The sequence below is a fragment of the Pecten maximus genome, chromosome 17 (genome assembly GCF_902652985.1).
Source record: "Pecten maximus chromosome 17, xPecMax1.1, whole genome shotgun sequence".
Lineage (NCBI taxonomy): Eukaryota > Metazoa > Mollusca > Bivalvia > Pectinida > Pectinidae > Pecten > Pecten maximus.
This window is the reverse complement of record NC_047031.1, coordinates 14,208,029-14,224,478: the sequence shown is the minus strand read 5'-3', so window position 1 is coordinate 14,224,478 and position 16,450 is coordinate 14,208,029. Positions and strand designations below refer to the sequence as shown.

General features: G+C 37.1%; 2 protein-coding genes across 2 annotated transcripts in view; both read left to right on the top strand.

Annotated features, from left to right (window-relative positions):
• The window catches only part of LOC117315127, a 34,340-nt gene extending 30,321 nt beyond the window's left edge, over positions 1–4,019 (top strand). The window contains exons 11-12 of the mRNA XM_033869271.1: positions 3,682–3,717; positions 3,961–4,019. Of these exons, the coding sequence (XP_033725162.1) occupies positions 3,682–3,717; positions 3,961–4,019 (95 nt within the window). The remainder of the gene's footprint in view (positions 1–3,681; positions 3,718–3,960) is intronic.
• Positions 4,020–6,704: 2,685 nt separating this feature from the next.
• LOC117315609 lies at positions 6,705–10,053 on the top strand. The gene is made up of 2 exons (XM_033869871.1): positions 6,705–7,622; positions 9,100–10,053. Exons 1-2 carry the CDS (start codon positions 7,190–7,192, stop codon positions 9,327–9,329), a joined length of 663 nt encoding a protein of 220 aa, XP_033725762.1. The 5' UTR covers positions 6,705–7,189; the 3' UTR covers positions 9,330–10,053.
• The last annotated feature ends 6,397 nt before the right edge of the window (positions 10,054–16,450 follow it).

The following is a 16,450-nucleotide window of genomic DNA, read 5'->3' as shown; positions in this document are numbered from 1 at the left end:
CTCAAATTTCATATGAAGGTTCCCCTTGGTGCCTAGTTATGCATATTGCGTTTTGAGACCTATCCGAAAACAACATGGCCGACAGGCAGCCATCTTGGATTTTGACAATTGAAGTTTTGTTATCGCTATTTCTGAGAAAGTACTAAAGGGATCTTTCTCAAATTTCATATGAAGGTTCCCCTTGGTGCCTAGTTATGCATATTGCGATTTGAGACCAATCGGAAAACAACATGGCCGACAGGCAGCCATCTTGGATTTTGACAATTGAAGATTGTTATCGCTATTTCTGAGAAAGTACTGAAGGGATCTTTCTCAAATTTCATATGAAGGTTCCCCTTGGTGCTTAGTTATGCATATTGCGTTTTGAGACCAATTGGAAAACAACATGGCCGACAGGCAGCCATCTTGGATTTTGACAATTGAAGTTTGTTATCGCTATTTCTGAGAAAATGCTGAAGGGATCTTTCTCAAATTTCATATGAAGGTTCCCCTTGGTTCCTAGTTATGCATATTGCGTTTTGAGACCAATCGGAAAACAACATGGCCGACAGGCAGCCATCTTGGATTTTGACAATTGAAGTTTGTTATCACCATTTCTGAGAATGTACTGAATGGATCTTTCTCAAATGTCATATGTAAGTTTCCCTTGGTGCCTAGTTATGCATATTGCATTTTGAGACCAATCTGAAAATAACATGGCCGACAGGCAGCCATCTTGGATTTTGACAATTGAAGTTTGTTATCGCTATTTCTGAGAAAGTACTGAAGGGATCTTTCTCAAATTTCATATGGAGGTTCCCCTTGGTGCCTCGTTATGCTTATTGCATTTTGAGATCAATTGGAAAACAATATGGCCGACAGACCGCCATCTTGGATTTTGACAATTGAAGTTTGTTATCTCTATTTCTCAAAGTACTGAATGGATCTTTCTCAAATTTCATAAGTAGGTTCCCCTTGGTCCCTTGTATTGCATTTTTGGACCAGTCTGTCCTGAAAACAACCTGGCAAACAAACAGCCATTATCGTTAAATCTCAAATTTCTTATATAGCTAGGATTCCCTTGTTTGAAAAGTACTGGAGGGATGTCTCAATTTGCACAGATTAGTAAAATGAAGGGAAAAGTAGAGAAAAGATCAATCTGACATGGAACCTATGAAGATCATTCATTGGTGGGCGCCAAGATCCCTCTGGGATCTCTTGTTAATGATTGTGTTAGTTTTCTTACAGTGTTGAAACTACAAACGTGTACACACAACCGAAAACGTTCTACATGACACAATATGCATTTGAAGTCAAATGTAAATAAGTTAATAACGATCAATTTCATTCGTTTCTATATGCCGACATAAGACACTCAAAACACTGAAGAGTTCCAACAGCAAATCAAGAACATTAACACTTGCTATGGAAACCGTCCAAGACCTCTCCATTACACAACACCAATACTCTCAAACAGAAAAAGGCGTGGAAATGTCGAACATCGTTTAAAATATTTTGAAAAAGAAGCATATCGTCAATTAAAGACGTTGACTAAATTTACCTGAATAGATAGTGGAATGTACAGCACTTTTCTCAGTTTCTAAGTACGATCACATTAATTTTATACGAGAGAAAATATGTAAATAGGGGACTCTGGAATTATTTACAGACCAAATGTGAGTGTAGTCTTTCATGGCCGTCGCGTGACCGCACGAGAACAGAGTCAGTCGTTCAGATACGGGACGTTGAACACCGACTATTAAAATCTGGTTTTGAAACATACAGAACTGACGAGAAAATTATTAAGTAATAAATTAATTTAAAAGATAATTATTTTTGTTCTGTTCATTTATAAATACGACATTAACTCACATGTGATTCTAAAATCCCTACTAGTCCTGGACGAAAGAATAAATTTTAATGAAATTTTGTCTCAGTAATTATTTGGCAAAGGGTATCCATTCAATGATGTATACTATAAATGGAGTGTTTGGCTTTATTGAGACGTAAGGGCCAGGGCAAATTACGAGAAAATGGGGTTATTTGTTTAAACCGCTACTTGGTTCTGAACGATTCGGAATGGATTGTGATGAAATTTGGTCTCGAGCATTATTGGCCATTCGAGGCCAAATATTGTATAAATGTAAAGTGTTGTTCCCATGCCGTTGACTCTTAGTTGAGCGTTACAATTCGCCCTGTAGCCTGGGCAATGCATACCAGTCTCTAAAATAGACGATGTGGTGTCGTGCTTGTTGTCTAGACAGTATACTTTCTGATGTAGCCAAATAGAGTCGACATCGCTTCTTCACTATCACACGAAGCCACCTATCACATCCATTCAACAACCGCGAAGGCCGTCCTTGAAAGACCATAGCTGTTAATAGGATGTTAAACAATACTAAACCATACTACCAGTAACAGACGGAACATATGAGTAATCATGTTATTAATTGGCTTTCATACGTCTCTAAACCGGAAAGGTGACGAGAAAAATATCAAGGCGTAAATATTTTATTGACTTCCATATGTAATGTGCAAAAATCCAAAGAAGAACTAGTACATCCTATCAGGGTAGCAACGATTTTAAGACTTTATAAGAAAGCAGATACAGGGTATATACATGTTTTAACTCATCCGGCCCGAAAGGGCATCATGTGGGCTTATGCCATTCCGAGGCGCCAGTCGTCCGTCAGCATTCTTTTGAATTGCTACTAGCCCTGAAACCCTTAATAGATTTTGATGAAATCTGGTCTGGGGTTTTATTAGGCGAAGGGAATTCAACGTTTTAAAAAAGAAAGGTGTGGTTCTCATGAGTTAGTGTCTGATAGAGGACATTGATAATATCCTTTAAATTAAAACTAGTAAACAACTAAATAGATTTTGTTTAAATTTTGAAAAGCAGATTGGGGTTCCCCAGGGGCCGGAAGGGCGGAACCAAACATGAGAAATAAAGGTTTCTCCTTTAAACGTCTTCGGCAGTATACTTCAGTGAGGTAGCACTATAAATCGGCAACAATTCCGGCCTATCACAAGGAGACTTAACACGAACATACCACAGCCTCCTAAAACACGCCTACGCACTCATCACACGCATGCATGTCGCACGCACGGAAGGCCGTCCTTAAATGACCTTAGCTGTTAATAGGACGTAAAACAAAATAAACCAAACCAGTCCAAATTGCATGAAATATGGTCAGGAGTATCATTCAGGAAAAGCAATCTAATGATGTATAAACGGGGAGTGTGGCTGTCTTTGGAAAAGAGGAGCGGGTCCGATAGAGGCAAAAGAGACAGACTCTTTAAATCACTCGCTTACATCCTACATATTGATAACATATTTGTTCTGGAATATTTTCAAGTATAGGAGATTAAACGTTGTATAGATAAGGATTGCTGCTTCACTGGTGGCGGAAAAGTATCCCATCGAGCTAATAAAGTTAAAAAATTAAAACAATTATTCTTTTAACAGTGGCATGATCTGGTCCGGATTTTAATTGAACTATTATTTGGAGAGGCAGCTTAAATATATAGGAAAATGTTGGTAATATCTGCCGTATTTTGCCATGATTACTGAAATATTTATATGAAATCGGAAACGGTTAACTTTCATGATGATAATCATTATAGGTCGAAAACAGAACATCTAACGTTTCTTTAACTTTAAGTACATGTACTTGTTTGTTTTCGTTGAATTTTTTTCAGATGTGACTCGTTCGAAAGTTCGTAAGGATATACGTGGTAAGTTAACTTTACAAACTAAACAGCATTATTTTTATTCAAGCCTTTCACACGAATTATGTATCCAAATCGAGTGTCATCGTAAATAGAATAACACATTGAAATAACTTTGTTTTAAATGTAATATAGTATCATATCGACATCGCTGAAAATATTCTGACATCTATTTAAATGCAAATAATGTCATGTTCACTTGGTTTCACATATTTATAATCATTTATAATGTTTTTCTCCCCGAGATAGATAGCATAAGCCATGCACAAGTTCCTAAAGGCAAAGAAAAAGGTTTGCATTTTATATAAATATCTAATTTTTAAAATGAAGTTCCCATCGATTACCAATTTTGAGAAAGTTTTTTGCCATACCGTGGCGTCCGTCCGTCCGCGCACGAGCAATTTCTTCAAATGACACCTTAACCACTGAGTGAAACTAAATGTGATTTTATCCTGGATGGCTGGGAATCACAATTGTACAAATTGCCGGTCTGGCCACATTGTAGAGTTACAAATGCTATACAGTGGTCATTTTGTCTGTACTTGACCATTTGGTCAGCCTACCAAAACAGTCATACGCACTCACCACACGCATGCATATCGCAATCACGGGAGACCGTCTTTTAAATGACCTTAGCTGTTAATAGGACGTTAAACAAATACAACCAAACCAAAGCAATCGGTTTGGAGAAGTGACACATTTTGACCAGTCACGATCCGGGGTTAATATTGATATGATGACCTATCGCAATCGCCTTTTTCCGGTGGTGTCCAACGTCCGTCCGTCGTGCGTCGTAAACAATTTGCATTCAACTTCTCAATAACCAACAGGCCCAGTGATGTGATAACAGATATTCAGCATGCTGGGATGAAGGGCTACGCAGTTTGTTCAAATGGATGCATTTGACCTTCATTCATGTCACATGGGTTTAATAAGGTAAAACCTTTTAAACAACTCAACAACCAAGAGGTCCAGAAACCTGATATTTGCTCTGTTGCATGCTGGGATGAAGGGGTACAAAGTTTGTTCAAATAAATGACCATAATTTTAATTCAAGGTTACAGGGTTCAAATATTCTAAAATATTTGAATGACGTATTTTCACTAAGCAAGAGGCTCAGATACATGTACCTGATATTGAACCTTTTGCATGTTGGTATAAAGATTTGGTTTGGTTTGGTTTATTTTGTTTAACGTCCTATTAACAGCTAAGGTCATTTAAGGACGGCCTCCCGTGCGTGCGACATGTATACGTGTAGCGAGTGCGTATGTGTGTTTTGGGAGGCTGCGGTTTGTTCGTGTTAAGTCTCCTTGTGATAGGCCGGATCTTTTGCCGATTTAGAGTGCTACCTCACTGAAGCATACTGCCGAAGACACCCAGCAACACACCCCACCCGGTCACATTATACTGACAACGGGCGAACCAGTCGTCCCGCTCCTTATTTGCTGAGCGCTAAGCAGGAGCAGCAACTACCATTTTTAAAGACTCTGGTATGTCCCGGCCAGGGGGACAGAACCCAAGGCCTTCCTCACAGGGGCGAACGCTCAACTAAAGGCCAAAAGTGAGGCATTGTCAAGAGAGACATTAGGAAGAAGAAAGTTGTTCAGAAAGAAGAGAAAAGATAAGATCCCAAGTTTAGTCGCCTCTTACGATCATGCAATGGGGGCAGCAGGTACAATTCTTACGCCCTACCTGCAGGGCTGGAGCTAGCCAGATTGTTAAAATGAAAGACTGACCTTAATTTATTCATCACAGGGGCCAAATGTGCTAAAATCTTTTTAAACGTTTTCTCGAGAACCGATACACATACTTGTAGAAACCTAATATTTGGCCTGTACTATGCTGGGGTGAACGACATAGACCTCAAATTTAAGATCATGAGAATCAAATCTGCAAAATATATCAAAACTGAGGTGACCGTTAAGGCCCATGGGCCTCTTGTTTCATCGTTTCGGCAGTGTTAATTAATTCGTATAATGCAGAAAGTGTAAACTAACCAAATAAGTTCTAATACTGATTTCAAACGGCACCGTGATGCATTCGGCATGACGATATGCATATGTGCTAATGGGACACAATAAGGGGGTATTTATAGCAAACTAGAACGTTTTACAAATAAAGAACAAAAACATTAACCAGTTCCTATCGACAGTATTTAGGACATCAATATTGCATTTTAAGATGAACCCTAATCTATCAGCAACTTCCTTATCGTGTTCGTATTTGCTGACTGCAAAAATAAACCCTTCGGGGCCTCATATTAGTTACACGCGAAACTCCGGCTTTCTACCTCTGCTTGTATTCCTATGGTAAACAGGCCGTGTCGCGTCGATGATTCATTTTAATTCGCCTTCATCTACCGTTTTGATTATTACATAATTAAATCATAATGTTCCTTAGTCGTAGTATAGGTGTTTGGTACCTGTTACTTATAACACGCGTATGCCGGGCACCTGTCATGTTCTCTCAGGTAAGGCCGGTATACCGAAGTAATTTCTTGTATATTTCATTTTAACAATACTTGACACAAAATAGGTTCCGGATTCGGAATTCAGAGTGAGCGGTATCGGGAAGTTTTTCATTACTATAATAATGATAGATAGCTTCTAAACATCGCCATTTCGATCGACATGAACATGTGATCCGTTTTGAGAAGGATCGGTTCTGGGAAGTTGCACTCTATGATACTTGTAATGGAATGTTTTGCCATATCATGGAAATATTCAGGTGAGCAATGCATGCTTTTCTGCTGCATAGAATGTCAGTGGTCCAGCCGACATCCCATTTTATGCAGTTTTTATTGGATTTTATCAGCTTATTTCTACATTAAAGTTGAGCATTCTAGCTTTACTTTGCCATTTTCTGTATGTGACACGATTTAATACGACAAAAAACAATACTGAAACCAAAACCTTGTAATCTTTACCATTTTAATACCATATATATTTTAAATTGAAAATCTGACAATTCAATCCTTGTATATTTTTAGGCATGCAGACTAGTCGACCAAGTGATATTGTCAGATTACTGGCAAACATGTACAGCGTACCGGAGACCTCCGTAGTTTCTGCCACCGTCTGTAGAAATGGAAGACCAGTATTCATTGTTTATTCCGATAGTTACACCAGAGTGACAAGAACAGTTGATTTCGGACATGATGTAATAATAAAAAACCCGAAGGACATTAACGGAGAGGCCCAAACAGTAACACACCATTGTGACAAAGAAGGTATTATTATTGGCACAGAAGAGCTTAAAATCCTTCAACGTGGAATAGCTGAGAACGCGAAGGAATGGTTTGGTTCCCATTCAAATCTGAACATATTGAGTGTGTCACCCGTGAAATCTAAACAGCAGGGAGATCAGATCTCAGCATGTCCTTGTATTGTTTTTTACTGCAGCTCAAAGGGATACATTCCGTTCCCATATAAAGAATTTCCACGGACGGTAGAAGTCGGGGATGAACGTGTAGCTATTGATGTCAGGGAGGGTTATTTTCGGTTCACTCCTTTTATTCCACCACGTTATATTCCAATACCCAGTAACCTTTTTCATCATCAGTTGCGTATGGGCTGTAGTTTTGGTGTTGAAACGATTCCCAAATTCCGCTGGTACTATTGGACCGTTTGTGGAGTATGAGAGTGAAATTGCCTTTCTCACTTGTGCTCACATTATTTATGGCATCGATCCTAGAGGTTATGACTTTGCAAATCCAAAAATATATATTGAACAACCGCCTACATCCTTTAGTCATCGTTCTCAAAATCGCTGCGGAGAAGTTATCAAAGCAGTGTTTAAGCCTAACTCCAACACTAGTATTGATGCTGCTTTGGTTCTCATAACAGATCAGCAAAGGCTTCCAAAAAGAGGACAATTTGCCATCGACAACGAATATCGTTACAGAGACTCAGGTATGTACATTGATTCCCTTGTTGTCGTTTTCAAATCTTTCAGTTAAAAAGGTATAAAGGGCACTGTCGTTTAAATCGTAGGCAATGCACGCTTATGTAACACAGAAAGCTGACATTAATCGCAAACTCCAAATTTATGGAAAATTTACAAAATTAAAGTATGAGCTAATCGAAAGCATAGGAAGTCATTTAACAAAAGTCGACATAATAACTCCTAAAATTACAAAGATTCGGCTGAAAGTTCATGTGAATGGATCGATCATTCCAGTCATACATTATTAAACACGGCCGTGGAATTTAGACGATTATCTTATTCCGTCAGCAGAAACTGTTGAAAGTTTTCATCTAAGATTCTCCAGTGATGCACGGTTCAGTTAGATAATGTGTTGTTGACCTAATTTTAGCTCATCTATCCAAAGTGTGACGTTTGTCGTCCGTACCCATCTATCCGACCATCTGGCGTCAACTTTTCGCTTTAACAAATTCATATTCCAGGGTCATATATTTGCCATGCTGGGAAGAAAGGTATTCATGTTTCTTGAAACGAATCGCATTGTCCTACTGACGTTGAAATGTCCAGTATCATGATATTGTAGCATACCGCGAAAAACGACCTTAATATGCATGCCATGTCACAATGGTAAAAATATGTCAAAATTTGGATGACTTCTCAATACCCACGATAAATTGTTATGTATGAAAACATATTTAGCTCAGCATATGCGGGGTCAGCTTTGACAATGTATCAGTAGCAGTTGGGCGATACAAGCCCACTGGGCCTCCGTTTATAGTAGTGTTTTGCGGGTTTTAACTGATATGGACTCAGTTAGAATTTGTTTTATTTTGGTATGTTCGTGACATTGTTCCTGGGGACAATTTTCGGTTTAAAAAAGTTGTGTTGCAGGTTTCTCCTGTGTTTTAGATTTCAGTCAGATAATGTACTATAATCCTACGACTTTTTTATCTGAATAACAGCCCAAAGTCTTCCTCATAGGGGCAAATGTTCAAATTAAGGCCAAAAGTGAGGTATTGTCAAAGAAGACATTGGGAAAAATGAAGTTACACTCCTGTATTTAGAAAGAGGAGAAACGATAGATCCCAAATTGCAATTGGGGAAACAGGCACAATTTTAATTCCCTACAAGCAAGATAGGGTCAATATTGGTGACAGTATAGGTGCTATATGTTTTGCACGTGACGATCTGTTGCTTATCAGAATAAAAATAACAAAGGTAGTAATAGCAGACAGTTAAAATACCTAAGTACGAATCAGATGAAATCCAAAACACGAAAAAAAAAAATACATCATTATATTTTTGATGGTTTATATTGTTTTATAAGCTGACTGTCAAAGGATTCTAAAACATGTATATATATACAGTATCTTATAATATATTGAATCTGTTTCTGATCATCATATATGTTGGGTGACGTTAGAGAATATTTCTTGTATGCCCTCGTTATGTTATAATTTATAGGTTTTGATGATATGCCTGTGTTCAACTCTGGCATCGTCGCGAGCCATCCCAACCAAGGCGTAAATAAGCGAATTGTTAAATTTGGAGCCTCAACGCACGTAACAAGCGGTTTGTTGGTTTGTACAGGGTCTGTAGTAAGACCTCTGTCACACGAGCTGCAACTTTACGGGAACTGCCCAACGAATACTGATGCAAAACCAGCTGGAAGTCCAGGGGATGAAAACCGCTGATCGTAGTCCAAGCCAACCGGACCCTGATCGCTTCTTTAAGTGTGGAGATTCCGGAGCTGGTGTGTTTTATGTCGACAATTCACCTGCTGGACAGCCACTCACGTGCATTGGAATGGCAATTGGTAGCACTTCTTATGGATCTGCAATTGTTACTCCAATTAAGGATGTTCTATCTGCTCTAAAATTGCCAGCGGACACTTTACTCAGGTTTCAGTGATCCTGAATACCAGTATAGAATCCAATACTGAGGATATTTCTGACAATATTTGGAAAACATGAATGATCCAGGATTTTGCTTCTGGTAAGAATGTTTTATTTAACTTTGTGTTTGCACAGTGATAGTCAAGAACTAATGATTAATAAGTAAAAGACATCAATGTATCTATCAGTCGAGAAACCGGAGACTTGAAGTTTTTATTGCTATTTCGCAACTACATGTAGTAGATTTCCCCAGAAATTCCATTTTAGGTTCTGCTTTGTACCATGAAGTACAATCATAGTATTATGCAGTCAGTGTGAATAGAATATGCTACTAGGAAAAAAGGTAATGGAAGCATTTAAGACTATATTATTGTTGGCGCAAAAATTCTATATTTTATAGGTGTGTGTTTTAAATGATTGTACTGAATGGCTGAATTATTTTAAACTTTGGAAGCGTTTATGCATAAGTACTAGATAGAGTGATTGCCATATACCTGAGAATAAATCATTAGGTTATACTTTTCAATGTCGTTAAATTGTTTTGTTTAAAGCCATCTTAGGCGTAATGACACTAGTAAAAGAAGCTTGTTAACAACAGTATATCAAAGTATGCACTCAAAACATTAAAATTTAATGTGATGATTGCAAACAAATTTGATTTTAGCAAACACATGGTACAGAGCCATTTTATGCAGGTAATCAAATATCAATATTTACATTTCCACTGTGTGTTCTCTATATGAAGGTACTAACAAAATTAGCGTTCATTCCTAGGTGAACAATTAACCTGCCGCGTATGAATATTTCATAGTGAATTTTATGAAATTTGTTGTAATATAAACATTATTAGACATTTTACATTTTCCATAATTTTGGATTTCTTCGATGTCTAATTTCTCTTTGTAAAAATGTTACACTTACAAATTATTTAATTACATCTCAACCAGCTGTCTGTCTTTTGAAAGTGATATGTATAATTCCCCTTTTCTCATTGTTATCGGATTAAACCGCGCAATATGTATGTACATTTACCTTTTGATGTTAATTGAGTTAATTAACTGGTCTGGCCAGGTATGACACCTAGCCTCGGACAAAGGTCAATTAAGCTTATTATCTCACCTGTCTGAAATGTGACCATCTGAGTACTAAAATGCCACCTGTCAATCATTTGTATTAACTCTAGCTTAAATACTATGTGCAAGGTTTTGTAAAATGAATTAGAACCTAGAGTTCGGACTGCACGGGTGGATTTACGGACATTCCGGAAATCGCCTGCCGACTCATTCCTTTAATAAATACTACATTTTGGACCGTACCTGACCATCTTGGATTATATATTTTTTCGACAAAAACATCACAACAACCAGAAAAATCGTTGTGATAAATTGGTGCGAGAAACCGGAGTAACTTGCCACATTAATTTGTATAAGTCAAGTTACGTACACGATTCCTGGAACCTCTACTGCCAAGCGATATTCCCACAAAGAAGAGAAGAAACCGATCATCGGAATCACACGGAACTGGAACTACACCAAGACTGTGTTCGTCATATTTTGGAACTTTCCAGAATAACGTTATAACAGTAAGTCAGGATGACATCGTGTTATAGGTGTGGTAGAAACTTTAACTCTAACCACCTGATGCACTGTCCTGCAAAAGGATGTTACTGTTTTCTTTGTGGAAATGTTGGACATTTTTCAAGAATGTGTTTTGCACGGAGCAGACAATACAGCACAAATTGTGTTACAGGATCGTTTTCTTGGACCAGGCAGCGTCCACAAACGTATCGACGTCCTGTTCCTGTCCGCATATCTTCGGACAGCGAGTCTGTGGTGCAGGTAACGCATCAGAAAAGGAACAAATCTTCCTCTAAACGGCGACGAGATTCCGAAAGGCTCAGGAAATTCCGAGACACGAAACAAGTACTTTCTGTTCTACCATTTTATTATATTTCTACCGATGAATTTGACAACGAATTTCCGAAAGAATCTTCCATCACACATCAGATTACCAATCTCCAATCAAAACTTGTACGTGCAAAGTCAACAATTTCGACTATTTCTGTAAAGTGCGCGAAGCTTGAAGAAACAAACAGAATTCTAGAAGAGGAATGTACGCGTTTAAAAAGTGTCACCATCAACAATTACGTGTCCCAAATAAAAGAACTTGAAAAAGCTTTGGATAATAGAAAGAAAATAATGAAGAGCAAGGACGAGACAATAAACAGCCTTCACATAACAGCCAAAGAAAAAGCACAAACAAGTAGACAGATATCAAATTTAAAATCGAGGATTTCGGAGAAGGACGAGCAAGTCAAACAGAAACAACGGGTGATTTTGAGCCTACAAAATCAGCTAAGTGGATATCATGGTCAAACACAAAATAACAATTCACGACAGCAACGATCGCGCATATCTTTGGAGCAACGAACAGTTAACTTCCGGCCGAACTTTAGACATACAGTAGTGGACAGCTAAGATAGATTTTAAACAAGTCGCGGGACGCGACTTTACAGGAGCCGGAGGGATATTTCATAGTGAATTTTATGAAATTTGTTGTAATATAAACATTATTAGACATTTTACATTTTCCATAATTTTGGATTTCTTCGATGTCTAATTTCTCTTTGTAAAAATGTTACACTTACAAATTATTTAATTACATCTCAACCAGCTGTCTGTCTTTTGAAAGTGATATGTATAATTCCCCTTTTCTCATTGTTATCGGATTAAACCGCGCAATATGTATGTACATTTACCTTTTGATGTTAATTGAGTTAATTAACTGGTCTGGCCAGGTATGACACCTAGCCTCGGACAAAGGTCAATTAAGCTTATTATCTCACCTGTCTGAAATGTGACCATCTGAGTACTAAAATGCCACCTGTCAATCATTTGTATTAACTCTAGCTTAAATACTATGTGCAAGGTTTTGTAAAATGAATTAGAACCTAGAGAACGGACTGCACGGGTGGATTTACGGACATTCCGGAAATCGCCTGCCGACTCATTCCTTTAATAAATACTACATTTTGGACCGTACCTGACCATCTTGGATTATATATTTTTTCGACAAAAACATCACAACAACCAGAAAAATCGTTGTGATAAATACATACAGTACATTGTTGACGGTGCCAACGTCAACATTGAGAATGTAGAAGTGTGAATATAAAATCGCGTTTGATTACACATGACATAATGTTTTATCAACTTTAAAACTTGTTAATGATTGTAAAAATGAAGACAACATTTCAATATTTTTCTTTCATGATGATTAAAATAATGAATTTGTGTGGAACTATATTTTGTGTACTTGATTACCTTTCCCGCCAAATTGGAACTATCTGTTACGCTGTTACATCGATCATTCAGCTGTTTCGTCACTACGCATAACGAAAGTAGAATACTCTTTCTTATGATTTTGTTCAAAGATTACGTTGAAAAATAGTTTTGAAATGTAAATATAAGAAATAATTGTTATTTTTTGTTGTTCATTGGTGTATGAACGGCATTTTTTGAAAGAAATTTCAACATGACGCGCGTCATTTAAAATATCTGTCAAAAAATGCCGTTCATACACCAGTGAACAACAAAAAATAACAATTATTTCTGAAATGACAGATAAACTATCAAACTTTTCATTAAGGTAGCATTATATAACCTTTCACGTCTTTGTTTAAAATCGGCACACGCTATCATTAGAAAGATCTATATCCTCTTTTTTGTATTTGTCCTTTTTTTGACATACGTCACAGGGTAAGGAGCTGGCACGCGCTATATGACGCTGCTTACATTGAGTAATCATGTCGTGTAAAAGATGACGTCATTAATATCTACGCACATTGCAAGGAGCATTGCAGATTGCACGATGATAAACTTAAACTTTCATAAAAATTTACATTTGCTTGCAAGTATGTAAGAAAAATAATCAAACATGGGTCTGTTCCGCGAGCAAGTATATCTCAACCCTCGTGTTAAAGGTCGTGCTGACTGGCCAAACTCTTACACTCGGTTGAGATATCCCTGTCCACAGAACATACCTTTGTTAGATTATATTCTTATTTATTTAATTTACATTATAATCAAAAGTGTTGTACATTGTGTTATTGTTTATCTTAATTTTACTAAAGATATTTGTGATTAAATATATTTATATTCAAAGAGATGTTTTCAATTTTTATTTGACGACCATCATTTGGGTTTTTCAACTCGCCCAACCGTCATGTACATGTTCATTGGTGAGACTGATCAGACCATAAAATGACCGTCGGGCGTCAATTTTTACAGTTGCAGACTCAGAAACCTCAATGGTCCTTAGTTTTGCATGATCATGAGATTAGAAAATAATCTCGAAAATAGATTCAATGGTGAACTAAACGCTATAATCAAGGATATGAAAATAACCTCCATGATCGAGAAAATGAAAATAACCCATGACCGAGGAAATAATAAAAAATAGCTCCAATGATTCAGAAATCGAAAAGAACCCCAATGATCAAGCAAATTAAAATAAGCCTCATAACAAGGAAATGAAAATAATTCCCATGATTGAGGTTATAGAAGTAATTCCCATGATTGAGGTTATAGAAATAATTCCCATGATTGAGGTTATAGAAATAATTCCCGTTATCTAGAAAATAAATTATCCCCATGATCGAGGGAATAAAAATAACTCCCCTGATCAAGGAAATCAAGTGGGCATCCACATGGACCTGTTGTTCACCTATTTGATTACTTCCTACCTTTCAGTTCACCAAAAACACTTGTTTCAGCGTGATAACAAATAAGTTCCCTGGAATGAGGGCAAAATGCTTTCCTTTTGCAAACTTTACCAGGAATCAGTCCATGAACTAACAAGCATAACATCATGATTTCATTCCTTTCAATTATCTGAGATGTTGTCTCAGTGTTTTTAACAATTTGACCCCTGTGCCATTAATATGGGTCAAGGTCGTTAAGTTTCCAAAACTTTCAAAGAAACCTACCAGACGTTCTGTAGTTCCTGGCTCTGTACTTTTTAGTTTATCATCAGAAGTCTTTTAAAAGTTTTAATAAATTTGACCCTGTGACCTTGAATAAGATTAATGTGTATTTCCCTTTGCAAACTTTGTTGGGCGTCACCCCCGGAACCTATCAGAGAAAAGCATGACTTTACATTTTTCATGTAATTACTGTTATTTATTTCAGTGTTTTTACAAAATGTTACTTCTGTTCCTTTAGTAAGGGGTCAAGGTCATTTATTTTCTCAAACTTTGTTTGTAGAAACCCACCAGTCAAATATCTTGATTTTAAGCCTTTTGGTTATTCAGAAGAAATTTGTTTGGTATGTTAACAAAGTTGACAACAGTACACTTGATTTTAGGTCAAGGTAATTTCTGTTTACAAACACTGTGGATCTCCATCCCAGACCACATATAACAATTGTGCAATAGGCCTTTCCTTTATCTTGAGAAAATTGTTTGAAGGAAAAAAAAATATGCCATATGAACACCACACCATATCATAAGCTCATATGGCTCTTATAAGTCAGAGGAGCTAAAACTTAACAATTTGGTCGAAACTCTCACAAGTTAAAGTATATTGACCTTGTTTAGTTCCAAAAGGCATTTTTGCCACTCTCTAAATTATATGGTCAAAAGCTTAAACTACTGTAATGTGCCCAATGTAGTCTTTTATTCATTTTGACATCTTTAGGAGATAAATGGCAAAATAAGAACACTTGAATAGCATCATCATTATTGTGAATTCACATGTCTAAATGGCTACCATAGTCAAATTCCTGAAGTTCTCAGTTTGGGTCAAATTGCACTACTAGAACTGAAGAAATTTATAATACAACACTAGTTGGGTTTTTTTCCAAGATGACAGATGTAAAGTGAAGATGACAGAAGAACTTGAGACAGACATCGGACACAGCATCACAGCAGAAAGTAACTGGTTCTACAGAATAGACTACTGTTCAGAAAATTTGATGGAATGGTAGCAATATTCTTAACAAGAGGCCCATGGGCCATAACAGTCACCAGAGTTTTAAAATATTTCTTTGACCCTGCCCATCAACCCCTTTGCCCCTGGGGAGGGGGTAAACTTTACTATAGTTTATATAGGGAAATCACATTTTTGACTATTATTTGTTGAATTTCTTTGGAATTCATTCTAACTTGGTTAAAATTAGCAGTTTTGGAAGGCAGTTTGTTGCTATACAAATGTTGACTCGACTGACCCCAAGGTGAGACCCCAGGGTCATGAAATTCACAATTTTCGTAACGCACCTTATAACCCTTTCATCTATAAAGAGTATTTAATTCTACCTTATTTGGGCCTTGGTTTTTTTTTTTAATTTAAGCTAATTTCACCTTTTTTGATCCCACCCATTAGCCCCTAGGAGTCAATCTGGCCGACATGTGAATACCATCCCATCCAGCTAATTTGAATCAAGTTAGATTGAATTCCAAAAGAAATTCAACAAATGAAAGTCAAGAATGTTATTTCCTTATATAAACTATAATAAAGTATATCCCCCTCCACAGGGCACATGCAAGACCCCAGGGTCATGAAACTCACAATTTTGATAAAGGAACTTTTCTATCTATGAATAGTATTTGATTGTACCATATCTGGGAGTTGAGAAGAACATTTTTGAAATTTTAGTCAATTTGTCCCTTTTTGGCCACGCCCCTCAGGCCCCTGGTGGTGGGGACCATAAAATTCACACTTTTGGTTGACCTTTGGTAATAGAAGCTTCCAGGAATATTTAATTGAATTTGGTTTAGCAGTTTTGGAGAAGTTGTTAAAAATGTAAATTGTCTACTGACCTACGATGGAAAAAAGGCGATTACAAAAGATACTTTGTCTCAGGTGACCTAACAATACTATGGTCTGTGGTGAAGGTTATCATCACAGGGACCTAAGAATTTG

Bases quoted from the DNA above. Each gene is read 5' to 3' on its own strand.
- LOC117315609 (XM_033869871.1), top strand. From the start codon at position 7,190: ATGTCAGGGAGGGTTATTTTCGGTTCACTCCTTTTATTCCACCACGTT. The intron at 7,623-9,099 runs GTATGTACATTG...TATAATTTATAG, and splicing joins ATATCGTTACAGAGACTCAG to GTTTTGATGATATGCCTGTG.